The following is a 15,557-nucleotide window of genomic DNA, read 5'->3' as shown; positions in this document are numbered from 1 at the left end:
GTGGTGAGGTATCGCAGAGTCAACGCCACTTTCAGTTCCGCTGTGACCGCACGGCTCCTCTCAGTCCTGTTGCCAATCACGTGTCGCACCAAGTCAGTGACGAACAACAGGCCAGCACGATCCACCCTGTCCCTTTTCTTGAACTCGGTGTCATCGTACTCGTAAAAGATGTCCCTTCTCGGGCGAAAATTCTTTGGTCGGTGCTGGCGGGGTTGTTCACGGGCTGCCATGTTTACAGTCTGACGCTTGGGAGCGCTTGGGAGACCCCGCACGGCCTTCCAAGGCGGCGAGCGAGATAGGCAGAGTTCCAAGGCTTGGGAGCTTTCGTGAAACATGCCCAAGGTTTCTCGCACGCTTGGGACTCCTTGAGCACACTTCCAAGCTCGAAAACCTCCGGAAGCAAGGGCACTTCTTGACCGCACACCCTCACCAGCTTCCGTCCGAGGTCGACACCAGCCTTGCTCTGCGTCAGGTAGTCGAGACCCAGCAAGTACGGCTCGTCCAGATCGACGACGTACACCAGCAGCCGCTCCACCGCACTGCCAACGCCGATACGAGCCTCCACTGGCCCCTCGAGCTGCACACAGTGCCCCGTGTCAGGCCACACAAAGGTATTCTCAGTCCCGGGCCTCCCACCTGCATCGCGCTGGTTGTACGGCGGCAGCTTACACAAGGCGGGGCCCAGGAGACTGTGAACGGCTGGGATTCGACCCCATTCTCCAAACTGTCCGTTTCCCGCCTGCGCCACTTCCTTGGGCTTGGGGCAGGCGCTCGAGCGGTGGCCAGACTTGCCGCAGTCCTTGCAGCAAGGCGGGAAGACGTCAGAACTCAGCCGATCGAGAGAACGAGTCCTTCGCTCCCTCGTACACCGACTACGTCTGTGCCCTTCTCGCCACAGCCCCAACACGAATCATGGAAACTCTCCGGGCTCGCCTTCCTCGACGCTGCCTTCTCCTTCACCAGCGACTTCCGGCTTTGGAGGTCATGGCAGGGCTGGGCGGCCGCCCCTAGGCCGCTGGTTGTCCTCAGGAAGGCCTCGAACTCGAAGGCCCTCGCCAGCGCCACCTGCAGGTCCACAGTGTGCGCCTTCTTGTCGTAGATTTGCAGCTGCTGGTCCTGCAAGGAGTCAACAAAGAAATCGCGGGCCAACACCACGATCACCTCTTTCGGGTCCGCGAGTTACGACCTTCTCACCAGCAACTCCACGTCCTACGCCAGCTGCGATAGCGTCTCGCCCCGCTCTCGAGTCTGCTTCTTCAGGCGAACCTGGTAAACCTCGGCCTGGTGGTGGTGCCCAAAGCGGCGTTGCAAGGCCTCCACCACGTTCCAGTATAAAGCGCGCCGAGTCGGCGGCAAGTACCCCAAGACTTCCACAGCTGGAATTTCATCAGAAGTCATTAAGAAAAAAAAACTCCTTCGGGTACCGGTACTAACGGTACCCGAAGGAGTTTTTTTTTCTTAATGACTTCTGATGAAATTCCCAAATAAATTTCCTGTAAAGAAAACTCTCTCTCTCTCCTTCAACTTAATATCAACTAGAGTAGAAATGCAACGTTTAGGAGCCTTCTGATTAATGTAAAATCACTTAGGTTTAAGGACAGACCACCTAGTTTGGACCATGGGGTCTGTGTGGTCTGATTTTCTATGTAAATCTATATAAAACTCTCTCTCTCTCTCTCTCTCTCTCTCTCTCTCTCTCTCTCTCTCTCTCTCTCTCTCTCTGAATGAAGTGAATATTTATTTTTTCGATAAAAAAAATAGCATGTATAGTTATTATGGATGTACTCGATCATAGTCTAATAACAATAACAATATTTATTAGCAACCTAAAAAAGAAAAAGAATCGGACATGAAGAATTATCCAGTAACTCCAATAAATAAATCAAATAACAAAATAATGGAAACGGGAGCTGTGATGGAAACGGAAAGCAGGACAAAATGGTGGGAACTTGGGGAGACGGTCAGCGGGCAGTGACTCAGCGTCTACACACAGGGCCCATACCACATGGAGGCGGGCGAGCGCCGAGCGTCACTAAGATCCAAACGGTACCGGTACTAGCGGCAATGCGCAGTGCCGAGTGATCATTAAGCTTCCCGGAACCCAAGTGATCATGAGGCTTCGCGGTACCAGGTACCGGTACCTGGTATCGGTACCTGGTACCGCGAAGCCTCATGATCACTTGGGTTCCGGGAAGCTTAATGATCACTCGGCAATGCGCATTGCCGCTAGTACCGGTACCGTTTGGATCTTAGTGACGCTCGGCGCTCGCCCGCCATGTGGTATGGGCCCTGTGTGTAGACGCTGAGTCACTGCCCCGCTGACCGTCTCCCCCAAGTTCCCACCATTTTGTCCTGCTTTCCGTTTCCATCACAGCTCCCGATTCCATTATTTTATTATTTTATTTATTTATTGGAGTTACTGGATAATTCTTTGTCCGATTCTTTTTCTTTTTTAGGTTGCTAATAAATATTGTTATTGTTATTAGACTATGATCGAGTAGTCGAGTACCCATATCACCGAGATATCCACTCACTGAGTGGTGATCTCTCTCTCTCTCTCTCTCTCTCTCTCTCTCTCTCTCTCTCTCTCTCTCTCTCTCTCTCTCTGAATGAAGTGAATATTTATTTTTTCGATAAAAAAATAGCATGTATAGTTATTATGGATGTACTCGATCATAGTCTAATAACAATAACAATATTTATTAGCAACCTAAAAAAAAAATCGGACATGAAGAATTATCAATAAATCCAATAAATAAATCCGAGCAACTGGTACCGGTACCGAGCAATCTGGTACCGGTACCGTACCGTTTAGCTGGTACCGTTAGTACCGGTACTGGTACCGGTACCTGCCCACCCCTACTACAGTGCCTTCTCTGCCTCACTCTAGCCCTGGGCAGCAGCCAGCATCTCAAACTGGGCGGAATAAACTTCCCAGGCCACCTTTCTGTCGAACTCTGTTGGCTTACGCCTCCCAGAGCGCCGGGAAGCCGAAGGACTGCAGGGTGGAGAAGGAGAAACACGCAAATTGAGAGCCGCCCGGCCCGGGAGGGAGAGAGGGGTGAGGGAGGCAACGAGGCGGGTTGAATGGGTCCGAATCTGCCGCCAGGTGTGCTCATAGGAGCCGTTCCGATAGCTCCACAGCCTCCTGCGGTAGCCACCTGCTCCGACACGATGTTGCACGGCCTTGAGTTTCCCTGCCGAGGTCCCCAGACAGGCCCCAGCAGGTCAGTCACACCGCCGTTTGCCACCGGTATTTTCCTTAACTCCTCCTTTTTTGAGGGGGGACGACCTCCTGATTTTCTAATTTTTTTCTTCTTTTTTTTTCCTGCTTTTCCTCTTCGGCATTTTCCTTAACTCGTCTTCCTTTTTGGGGGGATTGACCTTCTCCTAATTTTCTACATTTTTTTTTCCTGCTTTTCCTTTTCGGTATTTTCCTTAACTCGTCCTCCTTTTTTGAGGGACTTGACCGTCTCCTGATTTTCTACATTTTTCTTTTTCTTTTTCCTGCTTTCCCTCTTCTTCCTGCTTCTCCTTCCTCCGCGCGCGACGTTGCCACCTCATGACGCCGCCTCTCCGCCTCCACCTCGTCCCTCAAGCCCTGAACCTCGCCTTTCAGAGACCACCTCCTCCAGCAGTTCACTCTTTATGCTGTCGCAGGCCTTGTCTGTGTACTACTGAGTTTCCGGGAGGCGTGCCACGTGCTCATATAGCCGGAGTTTACGTTCACGGACTAAAATGGTTACAGGCCTCGATTCAGCTTTACGGCGTAGTTGTTGGCTCGACACGAAGTCATTCCAGCGATACTCCATGACCCTGCGAGGGCACTTGGTACCAAAGACAAGCCTCACCGAGTCACTATTCAGTGTCCATGTCTAACAGCCATACAGTAAGACAAGGAGCACAAATGACTTAAAAAGATTAGAGCTTATTATTTAACAAACAAAAACTTCGAAGTGATATATATTCCAGGGACATTCCTATATTTTCAGAGAGGAATTCACGGTGAAGGTCAAGCCTTCCCCTAGCAACTTGGCCTACCATAGCGGGCCGCTTGAATTGCACGCCGACCTCCCTTTTTACGAGTACCAACCTGGGGTGAGTCCATTGCCGCAGCATGTGTAATAGTCGTAAGGTGTCACCAAGGATTCTAGAGTGTAAGGATGGGCGCTATAGATAATGTTAAGAGTTTGAATGCCGCTGGAGGCGTCATCAAATTTTACAGGAGTAACCAAATATTATTATTTGAAAATATTTTTGTCATACTTCATTTCCGTTCATCAAATATAAGGGATACGTATATGTGACATGTTATTATTTCTATTTGATTATCTGCAAGAAATTCTTGATGTGCTTGTGGGAAAAGATATTCCAGGGTTGGAGTACGCCATCATTTTAGTTCCCTGGCGCCAAACGGTATGGAAGCGCAGAGTAATAGACTAATAGCCTCTTCCATTATTTTTCTAGTTTGCATCGTGCTGGTCGAATAGACGAGGAAAAAACATATGACAAGCGGCTGGTGCATGTTGCTACGTAATCAGTTTTGAATACTGACCTATCTACGTCGTTATTAATTAATAATCACAAGAGTATAACTAGGTAAATGCCAATACTAGTAATACATACAAGCGAATCTTAATATATTTGGACGAGTAAAAAGTTTATCAGATAGTTATTGAACCAACTCGACGAAAAAAAACACTAGACCTTGTTATAGCAACCTAAGATAATCTGGTCAGTAATGTTACGGTAGATCATCTCGGTTTTTGGGATCATAAATTAGTGCGCGTCGACATTAGAGCTCAAAGAAGTGACTAAATAAAAAATGGTGCCTAATTTCAAGAGCATATTTCGTAGAAATCTGACAATAATATGGCCAAAATTGGGGAGCGGTGGCCGAGTGGTCAGCGTGCGGGCTTGATGAGCCCGAGGACCTAGCGTGGACTAGCTTCGAGTCCCACAGAAACACACTGATTTTTTAAACCATCGATTACCCACACATGCTGCCCAGCTCTTCAATCAACCTTAACTTCTGCAACTCGGTCAGGGGGGGCAGCATCAGCCAAGTCATAATCACGGTAGCCACTATAAATAAAATTAATCTGCGCCATTAACGGTCTGGGGCCGCCCAAGAGGCCCCTCATGAACGCCTACCGGCGCTACAGGCAGCACATAAAAAACATTTATATTCAGCACTTTCTTTGACACTTTATTCATATATTGGCTTATGACTCTTGTAAGTCTTCGTGGTGCAGTGGGTAGAGTGCCTAGCTACGAATCCGCGGGCCCGGGCTGGAATCCCGGCCTGAGGAGTCGGCGTGCAGCTCACCCAGCAGGTCATCCTCCCTTTCGGGCCGGTCGATGAATGTGTGTCTGGGGAAACCTGGGGAAGGTAAACTGTAATAACCCGGATATCACACTGGCCCTGTGTCCCGGGGTAATGAGTTCTTACCCACCACAGGCTCAAGAGCCAATGTGATGGAGATGAACACCGCGGCCACGCACAGCTGTAGCGTATAGCCCAAAATTTATTTTTACCTTTTTATGACAATGTTCAGCTCTGAATGTCACTTTTTTACCAAAAAAAGTCTGATTTCTTATTCTAAATTTATTTCCACCAAGAAGCCCCAAATTTCATCAATTTCCCAAATCTGGGGAAATTTTTCACCATCTGGCAACGCTGCTGCGAGTCACAGGGAGGCGGAGTTGTCAACTCAAAATTATCTACCAATATTTTTTTATCAATCTTCTTTGACATGTTAAACTATTAATATAATAGGTATGACTGACTTTTTTTTTAACACAAACGGAAGTCATTTGGGAGCTTGCTCACTTTAAAAAGCACAAGATCCACTTAGCACTATATGTTATATAAGAAGGTTAAACTTGTCTAACAAGCTTAACCTACTCACGCCTTTTTTTTTCTTTTTTTTTTTTTACATCCCCGCCTATAGCGCCGGCAGGTTTTCTTCTGGGGCCAGATGGTCGGCCCAAGCTCGTCATGGTGCAGACAATTCTTTTTATAGTGGCCCCAGTTATGTTTGGTTCATTCTGCCCCCCGGAACTCATTCTTGATTCACTGGACGGTTTCTTCTAGAGTCAGGGTTGATGAGTGGTCTTCTGGAATGCATGTGGGTAATCTTAGGCCACTCGGAGGTGACTGAAAAAACCCAGGTGGTAGCGTGGGGATTCGAACCGACGTTGTCCATGGCGTGGTGAATGTGAGCCCAGCACGCTAACCACTCAGCCACCGCCTACATGTTTTAGACATGATGATGACATCTAGGTGCGCTCTGGATGACTAATCCGCCTCCTCCGGGCCGCAGGCACCACTACCCTTCCTTTTTTCTCTAGACTCTTTAGGTGTCAATTTCCGGTGAACCCGTAACAAGAATTGGTACTCTGCATCTTTCCAGCACTTCTCCCCATACAAGCACAATGACGTGTGCAGACGCTCTTTCTGATGTATTACGTATTGCGATCCTCTCAGTAGCTTTGCGTAATGCCTTCGATATGTGTGGTTTTGTTCTTCCTTTGAAACGTTAGATGAGCAAGAATGTGAAAGATTATCAAGAAATTATTTAGAATGACGTAACGTTCAAGCACTTGTTATGGAAATGTGTAGCCGATCTGCAAATGACTAATGAGTGGTGTTGTTTGAAGATTCTCCTTTTACATATACACAAAGACAACACAACTGATGATTGAAACATACGTAAATTATATAATGCAAAAAACGAATCGTTTTGACAAATTCTAAGATATAAATCAGCGTATATCAACATTTGCTTGCTTGCTCCTATGAATGCCAATGAAATCCCTCTTGTCTCCCAGGTGCAGTTCCTCCACTGTATTGTGCAGTACCAGGGTGAGGGCGGAGACTCCCTCATTGCGGACGCCGCAAACGTGGCACGCCAACTGCAACAAACCTATCCTGAGCACTACAGAGTCCTCACCGAAACACGCGTAGAGTGGTCCGACCGCGGCACAGACGAGACGAGAGAATTCTACAAAGTCCAACGTCTTCCAATGATCAGGTAAGGGCGAATCGCAACATTGGGAAACTAATATGTAAGTATGAGCCCAAGTTTGTTAATGAAATATTCGGCTTCCTCCTTCAGTCTCCCGACCTACAGTTAATTCCTCCTACATCGGGAACAAAATAGGGCTAAATGAAAGAGCCAATAAATTGCTAAACTGTATATTTTTCATGGGGTGGATTGGTAAAGACAGCCCCTCCTCAATATATATATATATATATATATATATATATATATATATATATATATATATATATATATATATATATATATATATATATATATATATATATATATATAGGCTGGAGTAGGTAGGAAGACACCTACCAAAACGGGCGCAAGCCACTCCCGGTGAAGTATATATATTTCCCGGGAAATGAGGAGGGTGCTGAAGCCCTCCAAAGCCCCTTCCCATGTCCTCACTAACCGTTTCCCTATTGCCTCATTAACACCAGAGTAGTTCAGCATGCTCTGAAGACAGATCCGCTTTCTATCCACACCACACTACATTCACACAACATACACACCTTTTCCCAAAGTTCAAAATTCAAAATGGCGCACAATAACACTGCCTCAGAGTCCCAGCCTGGGGGGGCGACCACAAATTCCCCAAGGGAGGACTCCACTTCTGGCTGCCGACTTGAGAGGTGTCTTGATAACTCCTCGAACCTTTCTTATCAATTTCTGTTACTTTCGCGGTCTTCGTTCTAATTTTCATTCTGTGGAACACAATCTCTCCTCGAAGCCTCACCTTCTCTTCCTCACCGAAACACAGGTTTCTGAGGCTACTGACAGCAATCTCTACTCTGTTCCCTCCTACTATCTCTATCCTAAATTTCAATTCAAGGCTGGATGCTGCGCCTACGTGCGCAACGACATCACTTGCTCTCGTGCCCACGACCTTGACTCTTCAGAATTTTCCACCATCTGGCTAAGACTTCATTGTCATTCTATTACTAAATACATCTGTGCTGTTTATCTCTCACCTAAATCTACTATGTAAAATTCTTTGACTACTTGAACTTTAAAGTGGAGCACATCTTGACCCACTCTCCCTTTGCTGAAATTTCCATCTTGGGAGATTTCAATGTTCACCACCAGCTTTGGCTTTCATCCTCTTTCACTGACCAGCCTAGTGAACAAGCCTACAACTTTGCTCTCCTCAACTATTTAGAGCAGTTGGTTCAGCACCCTACACGTATTCCCGACCGTCTTGGAGACCGGCCCAACATACTAGACCTCTTCCTTACCTCAAACCCTTCTACTTACTCTGTCAAACTGTTCTCTCCGTTGGGCTTCTCCGATCACAACCTTATTGCTGTATCCTGTCCTATAGCTCCTGTACACCCTCTGGACCCACCGAAGAGGCGATACTTCTGGCATTTTGCTTCAGCTCGGTGGGAAGACCTGAGGATATACTTTTCCGATTCCCCGTGGAATGATTACTGCTTCCAGGAGAGAGTCCCCTCTGTGTGTGCTCAGCCCATCACAGAGGTGATTGTCTCTGGAATGGAGGCATACATTCCACGTTCTTTCTCTACTCCTATTGCTAAAAAGCCTTGGTTTAATCATGCTTGTTCTCGTGCTATTAAAGATAGAGAAGTAGCTCACAAAAGGTACCAGAGCCTTCGCACTCCTGCTAACCATGATCTTTATATTTCTGCCCGGAATCGTGCCAAATCTATTTTTCAACTTGCTAAAAACTTTCATAAATAGAAAATGTCAAAACCTTGCTTTTTCTAATTCTTCTCGTGACTTCTGGCACCTAGTCAAAAATATCTCCTCCAATTTCACTTCTTCCTCTTTCCCTCCTCTCCTTAACCCTGACGGCAGCACCGCCGTCTCATCTATCTCTAAGGCTGAACTCTTCGCTCAAACTTCCTGTAAGAACTCTACCCTGGACGATTCTGGGCTTATTCCGCCTACTCATCCCCCCTCTGACTCCTTTATGCCTGTTATTAAGATTCTTCATAATGATGTTTTCTATGCCTTCTCTGGCCTCAACCCTCAGAAGGCTTATGGACTTGATGGAGTGCCTCCTATTGTCCTTAAAAACTGTGTTTCCGTGCTGACACCCTGCCTGGTCAAACTCTTTCGTCTCTTCCTGTCAACATCTACCTTCCCTTCCTGTTGGAAGTACGCCTTCGTACAGCCTGTGCCTAAGAAAGGTGACAGTTCCAATCCCTCAAACTACCGCCCTATAGCTTTACTTTCCTGTCTATCTAAAGCTTTTGAATCAATCATTAACCGAAAGATTCAAAAGCACCTTTCCACTTCTGACTTTCTATCTGACCGCCAGTATGGGTCCCGCAAGGGGCGTTCTACCGGCGATCTTCTTGCTCTCTTAACTGACTCTTGGTCATCCTGTTTTAGCCGTTTTGGTGAAACTTTCTCAGTTGCGCTAGACACACCGAAAGCTTTCAATAGAATCTGGCACAACTCTTTGTTTTCTAAACTGCCCTCTTTCGGATTCTATCCCTCTCTCTGTTCCTTTATCTCCATTTTCTTTTCCGGCCGTTCTATCTCTGCTGTGGTAGACGGTCACTGATCTTCCCCTAAACCTATCAACATTGATGTTCCACAGGGCTCTGTCCTATCAACCACTCTCTTCCTGTTATCCATCAATGATTTTTTTTTGTGTGTGTGTGCGTGCGTGCGTGCGTGTGTGTGTGTGTGTGTGTGTGTGTGTGTGTGTGTGTGTGTGTGTGTGTGTGTGTGTGTGTGTGTGTGTGTGTGTGTGTGTGTAACGCCACCCCACGCGCAATTCAGTTAGCAAATCTATCAACTCTAAATATATATCACTGTAATGGAAAGATTTCCTTATTGGAAAAATGTTTTTCCTGTATTCTTGCTGAAAGACACTAGTTATAACGCATTTCATGTAAATCAGGGAGATATCGTAAGCCTGACGGGTACCCCCGACCCACACTTAACCTACGCACAGTGTTACGAAACCCAGAGGGCTTCGTTGTGCTTTGTAGAAAGCGCCGTAACTTTACGAACACATTAGCGGGACTTCGAATTCGTAAGTGCTCTGCAGTTGTCCCGGTCACTTGCGGTATATGCCCCATTTTCCAGTAGGTACATGACATATCCTCTGCAGACTGATGTAGTTTTGGTCTTGCTGTTCCGGAGAAAATTATCGTATCGGAGGCAGGAATTCGGGAACGGAATTTTTTCCGTATATGGATTTGATGATAAATGTTTGGCGTAAGCTAATTAATATGCAAGTCGAGAAACACATAAGAATATTCATAAAAGACGGTAAAGTTCCCTCCGCTGACGTAAATTGCGTTTTAGAAAAGTCCTTCAAAACTATTTTAAAAAACATTTTATGAAGTTCTATGCACATAAAAAATTATTAATTAATTTTGATAATATTATTATAAACAGGACCCCCTATATGGTTTAACGTTGCCCAATATGGGAAATATTTTCCAAGCTAAAATCAAGAAAAATGGCGATGTCTGGTATGATTTACATTCCCACTGCGAACAGGCCTATTGGAACAGGAATAGATTAGTCTCCCATTGGTATAAGGCATATTCTCCTATCACCCCCGCAGCCTGGACCAGAGTGGTGAAATACATCGCATCAATCTAAGCCAGCCCCAGAGGGACTCCTACTTTTCGGTGCCTGCCGGCGATGTTCAGGCCTGGTACGCCGCGCTTGCTGCCTTCCGCGACCTCATGACTGATCCAAAGAACTACATCCAGTCCAGGATGACACCAGGTAGGAAATGATAAATAATAATAATAATAATAATAATAATAATAATAATAATAATAATAATAATAATAATAATAATAATAATAATAATAATAATAATAATAATAATAATAATAATAATAATAATAATAATTATTATTATTATTATTATTATTATTATTATCATAATAGTAGTAGTAATAATAATAATAATAATAATAATAATAATAATAAGAAGAAGAAGAAGAAGAAGAAGAAGAAGAAGAAGAAGAAGAAGAAGATGAATGTAACATCATCTCCCATAATCAAGTTCCATAGAAACCATAGATCTCGAAGTTACACATTCATTTATCGGGGATGATGAGATAAGAATTCAAAGTAATTAATCCAATGAACCTGACAACAGGATTAAGCGAAATGAAATGCATATGCATACGATTGCCTTCTTTCACTAATAAAGTTACATAGATTTTCGAAATGTAGTGTACATGTAGTCAGTTAGGATGTGTTCGTCAGTGTGTGCTCCCTTCCAATTTTTCTTCTTCTTTTTTTAGCAGAAAAAAAATCTCTGGAAAATTGAGCTGATGCAAAAGAATGAATATTAAACCAGACTATATTATCAGAATAAATAATTTAATCATTTCATCATGTAGTTATTTTTTATATGAACTTAAATTGGAAGAGTGCGTACGACGTTTTATTATTTCCTCACTATTTTTCGCCCCTCGCACTCTCCCACCACAGGCACAATCCTCACCTTTGACAACCTGAGGATCCTCCACGGGCGCACCGGCAACATGTCAGTCCTGGGTGAGAGGCACGTGGAGGGCTGCTACGTGGACTGGGACGAGGTCAGCTCACGCAGACGAGTGTTGGAGACTAAGCTGGGTCCAGGGTCTCTATAAAATCTCACAAATCTGGAAAGAAAAAAAGGTGATGGAATGAAGTGCAGGATAACATTTACAATTGATCGTTTAGTAACTTGATGACCTTCACTTAATCTATGTCTAGCAAACTTTTGACAGAAAAATAATAGATCCATGAAAAATTACTAATAATACGGTACAATGGATCCCCAGAACCATTACAATTCCACATTCATTACTTGACAATGTGAATGAACACCTTGAATACACTTGTTCATCAAGATTAACATTTCATTAAATATAAGTGACGATATGTTGCAAATGCACATTATTCTTTTATTTCCCTTTGTGTGAGTTTTAGCATTACGAGAAGCTTAAAGCTCCCTTTCAACTTTCAGTTCTGCCGCACTGATCGCGTAGCGCATCACCGACGTATGGCTTGTAAACTCCCAGATGGGCATGCTATGCTAATTAGTGAAAATAAATGTTTAACTATATTTTCTAATGAGAACAGAGAAATCCTGACACGAATATTTTGTTGTATTCAGTACAAGTATGCATGCTCTTTTACAAGTGCTACTCTATTTTGAATTAATAAATAATGGGTTGAGCGAACATTTACAACCCTGTATTAATCTAAATCGTAGTGCGCCATGATGTAAGAAAATAGACAACGTATATTTACGTTACACATGTTTCACTAATGATAATACGTAAGAATATACTGTATATTTATCGTTCATCAGTTTGTGATAAAGCTCGAGGTTAAGCCGAATCAATTAACCTATAACATACCAATTTTCGCAAATATCTTTCAAACGAAGACTCGGATCAGCATTGTGCTTCGGCACAGATTGTTTCACACACTCCGCTAATTTTTGACGTTATTGTGCATTACCAGATGCGGTTAATTATGACGTTTACTCTTGACTGTGATGGCATTCGAACAGGTGAGGAGTGACGTATTTGCGACGTGTATCCACCAACTACCTCCACCCCTGGCTTCCCCTACTCCCATCCCTCCCTCCTACGGTGTCAGAGCAAGGCCATCAAGACTTCTCTGACAAGTTTCAGTTGATGTATATGTATCATTATCACTATTATGCATAATTAATGAATAAAGTGACGTCAGTCGAGTAGGGATAGCGGTCAGGTCAGCCTGGGCTGCTGTCAGGCCTCAACCTCAGTTTTCCTTCTGTTGTTTGTTTGTTTATTAGTATTATTACTTGTGTTAACATACATAATGAGAAGGTAACTGACTGCGAACAAACTGTTATTTAACTTATTGTATAGGAATATGCTGAACATATACTTTATTCATTAATTATGCATAATAGTGATAATGATACATATACATCAGCTGAAACTTGTCAGCGAAGTCTTGAATGTTAAAGAACTTAATGTCAAGACATATGAGCTTCGTGATGGGTCAAGGAATATACATATACAAGTGTAACACACACACACACACACACACACACACACACACACACACACACACACACACACACACACACACACCGTATAATGGTACAGTATAATTCGTGTGTAACACACACACACACACACACACACACACACACACACACACACACACACACACACACACACCGTATAATGGTACAGTATAATTCGTGTGTAACACACACACACACACACACACACACACACACACACACACACACACACCGTAAAATGGTATAGTATAATTCGTGTGTAACACACACACACACACACACACACACACACACACACACACACACACACCGTATAATGGAACAGTATAATTCGTGTGTAACACACACACACACACACACACACACACACACACACACACACACACACACACACACACACCGTATAATGGTACAGTATAATTTGTGTTCGTCTCTAACACACACACACACACACACACACACACACACAGTATAATGATTCGTATACCTGGCCACGAAGCAAGGCTTTGCCGTTTATTGAAACCGGTTGTAATATTCATATCATATCATTTATATATATAGATACCATATATATCGTATGATATTCAAGTTCATATATACACACTATAACACATTCATGTTCACATCAGATAATATGTTTTTCATCGTATCCATGCCGTATCAAATACTCTTTATAATCACATCACATTCATATTCATAATAGCCTATCACATCTCAGTAACATGGTGTGTGTGTGTGTGTGTGTGTGTGTATATATATATATATATATATATATATATATATATATATATATATATATATATATATATATATATATATATATATATATATATATATATAGTTATAGTTATAGTTATAGTTATAGTTATATAGTTATATAGTTATTCATATTCATTTCTCATTCATCTCATATAAGCATATTTTATTCATATTATGTATTCATATCTTTTGCATCTTTATTCATATCCATGTTTAATGTTTATATTCATATCTTTTGCATCTTTATTCATATCCATGTTTAATGTTTATATTCATATAATTATATCATATTATTCTTTTTTCCACATATATTATGCATAGCATATCTAAAGAATCACATCATGTTCATACTATATTCATCAGTAATTAGTCATACCATATACATAATCATATAAGTCACATTCCTCTCATAACAGATCTTGTTCATGTATTCACATCAATGAATATTCATATTCATATATAATACATGTGTAACACAGGGTATTTTATAAACTTTATTATTGGCTGTTATAATGCTTGACAAACCCTCATCTTCCTTAATTTAATACACCCGCAATGGATTTTATACCTACTAACTGTACTGACTATGCTTATCTCACAATGCTGAACATATCATGTAGTTACTTAATTTGTTTGTTGCTTAGTTGGTGGCACGCAGCCACTTGGCGGACACCTCCTTATCTTATGGGAAGGAAAACACGATCACTCTGGGTCCACTTTTGAAGTTTCCTTCACAGTAAAGCACACAGCACTTGTATGGCAGTATTATCTTGGTATGAGGCACAAATAATGTTAACGTTTACAAGTTTTTCACTGTTTTCGGAGTCAATAATGCACAAAACAGAGAGCGTGACCTCTCCCGACCGCAGCTGACCCGACACTACCTAGCACTACCTGGCCTACGTCACGGCCTACTCACCCCCCCAGTGAAGATGGCCCTGCCATACCTCTCTCTCTCTCTCTCTCTCTGGAAGGTAATGTTAAGACACAATACAGCAGGGTTGGGGTGAAGTCAACAAAGGTACCTTCATCCTTTTTAGACTATATATGTATACTGTTATATGTATGTGTATATCTCAATAAATGTATTAAATCAAATCAAATCAAAATCTCTCTCTCTCTCTCTCTCTCTCTCTCTCTCTCTCTCTCTCTCTCTCTCTCTCTCTCTCTCTCTCTCTCTCTCTCTCTCTCTCTCTCTCTCTCTCTCTCTCTCTCTCGGTGTTCATGAGATGTGAAGCTATGCACACAAATGACTTGTCCATAATGGCGGATAACTCGAAAGTATATGCTAAGTATGGTCTGGTGTTTTATGCACACGACCCTGATTCCTGTTCCAGCGTAACTGGATGTTGCTTAAGTGCTGTATGAGGTTTGTTTGACAATTATACAACCATTGCACGATTTACGAGTATATGACCCTCCTTCCCACAGGTTACGTTGAGTGTATGATGGGATGAAGTACGTAGCTGACGCTTGATCATTTATGGGAAGTCGCGAAAGAGACGAAAAGGAATAAGGGTGGAATTGAAGCGGGAATTCATTGCAGAGTAAAAACGTGAAATGAAATTGGAGAAATATATGAATAATCTATTCTGATGTTAGGAAGAGACTACCATACGATATGGGTTCATGGAGATATGTTAAAAAATCAAAGCATACAAACATAGAGAGCGAGTATATGATGGGTGGATTAATAATGTAAATAACTGTCCACATATGTTACTTTA

The 15,557-nt window shown here is 43.0% G+C and overlaps 1 protein-coding gene across 1 annotated transcript; it reads left to right on the top strand.

The window, feature by feature from the left end:
- The first annotated feature begins 2,897 nt into the window (after positions 1-2,897).
- Positions 2,898-11,940, top strand: LOC127005104 (gamma-butyrobetaine dioxygenase-like). Its single transcript, XM_050873670.1, has 5 exons — positions 2,898-3,227; positions 3,993-4,098; positions 6,835-7,037; positions 10,606-10,772; positions 11,493-11,940. The coding sequence occupies exons 1-5, from the start codon at positions 3,088-3,090 to the stop codon at positions 11,651-11,653; spliced, it is 777 nt and encodes a 258-aa protein (XP_050729627.1). The 5' UTR covers positions 2,898-3,087; the 3' UTR covers positions 11,654-11,940.
- The last annotated feature ends 3,617 nt before the right edge of the window (positions 11,941-15,557 follow it).

The sequence above is a fragment of the Eriocheir sinensis genome, chromosome 3, assembly GCF_024679095.1.
Source record: "Eriocheir sinensis breed Jianghai 21 chromosome 3, ASM2467909v1, whole genome shotgun sequence".
Classification (NCBI taxonomy): Eukaryota; Metazoa; Arthropoda; class Malacostraca; order Decapoda; family Varunidae; genus Eriocheir; species Eriocheir sinensis.
This window is presented reverse-complemented; position numbering and strand designations above follow the sequence as displayed.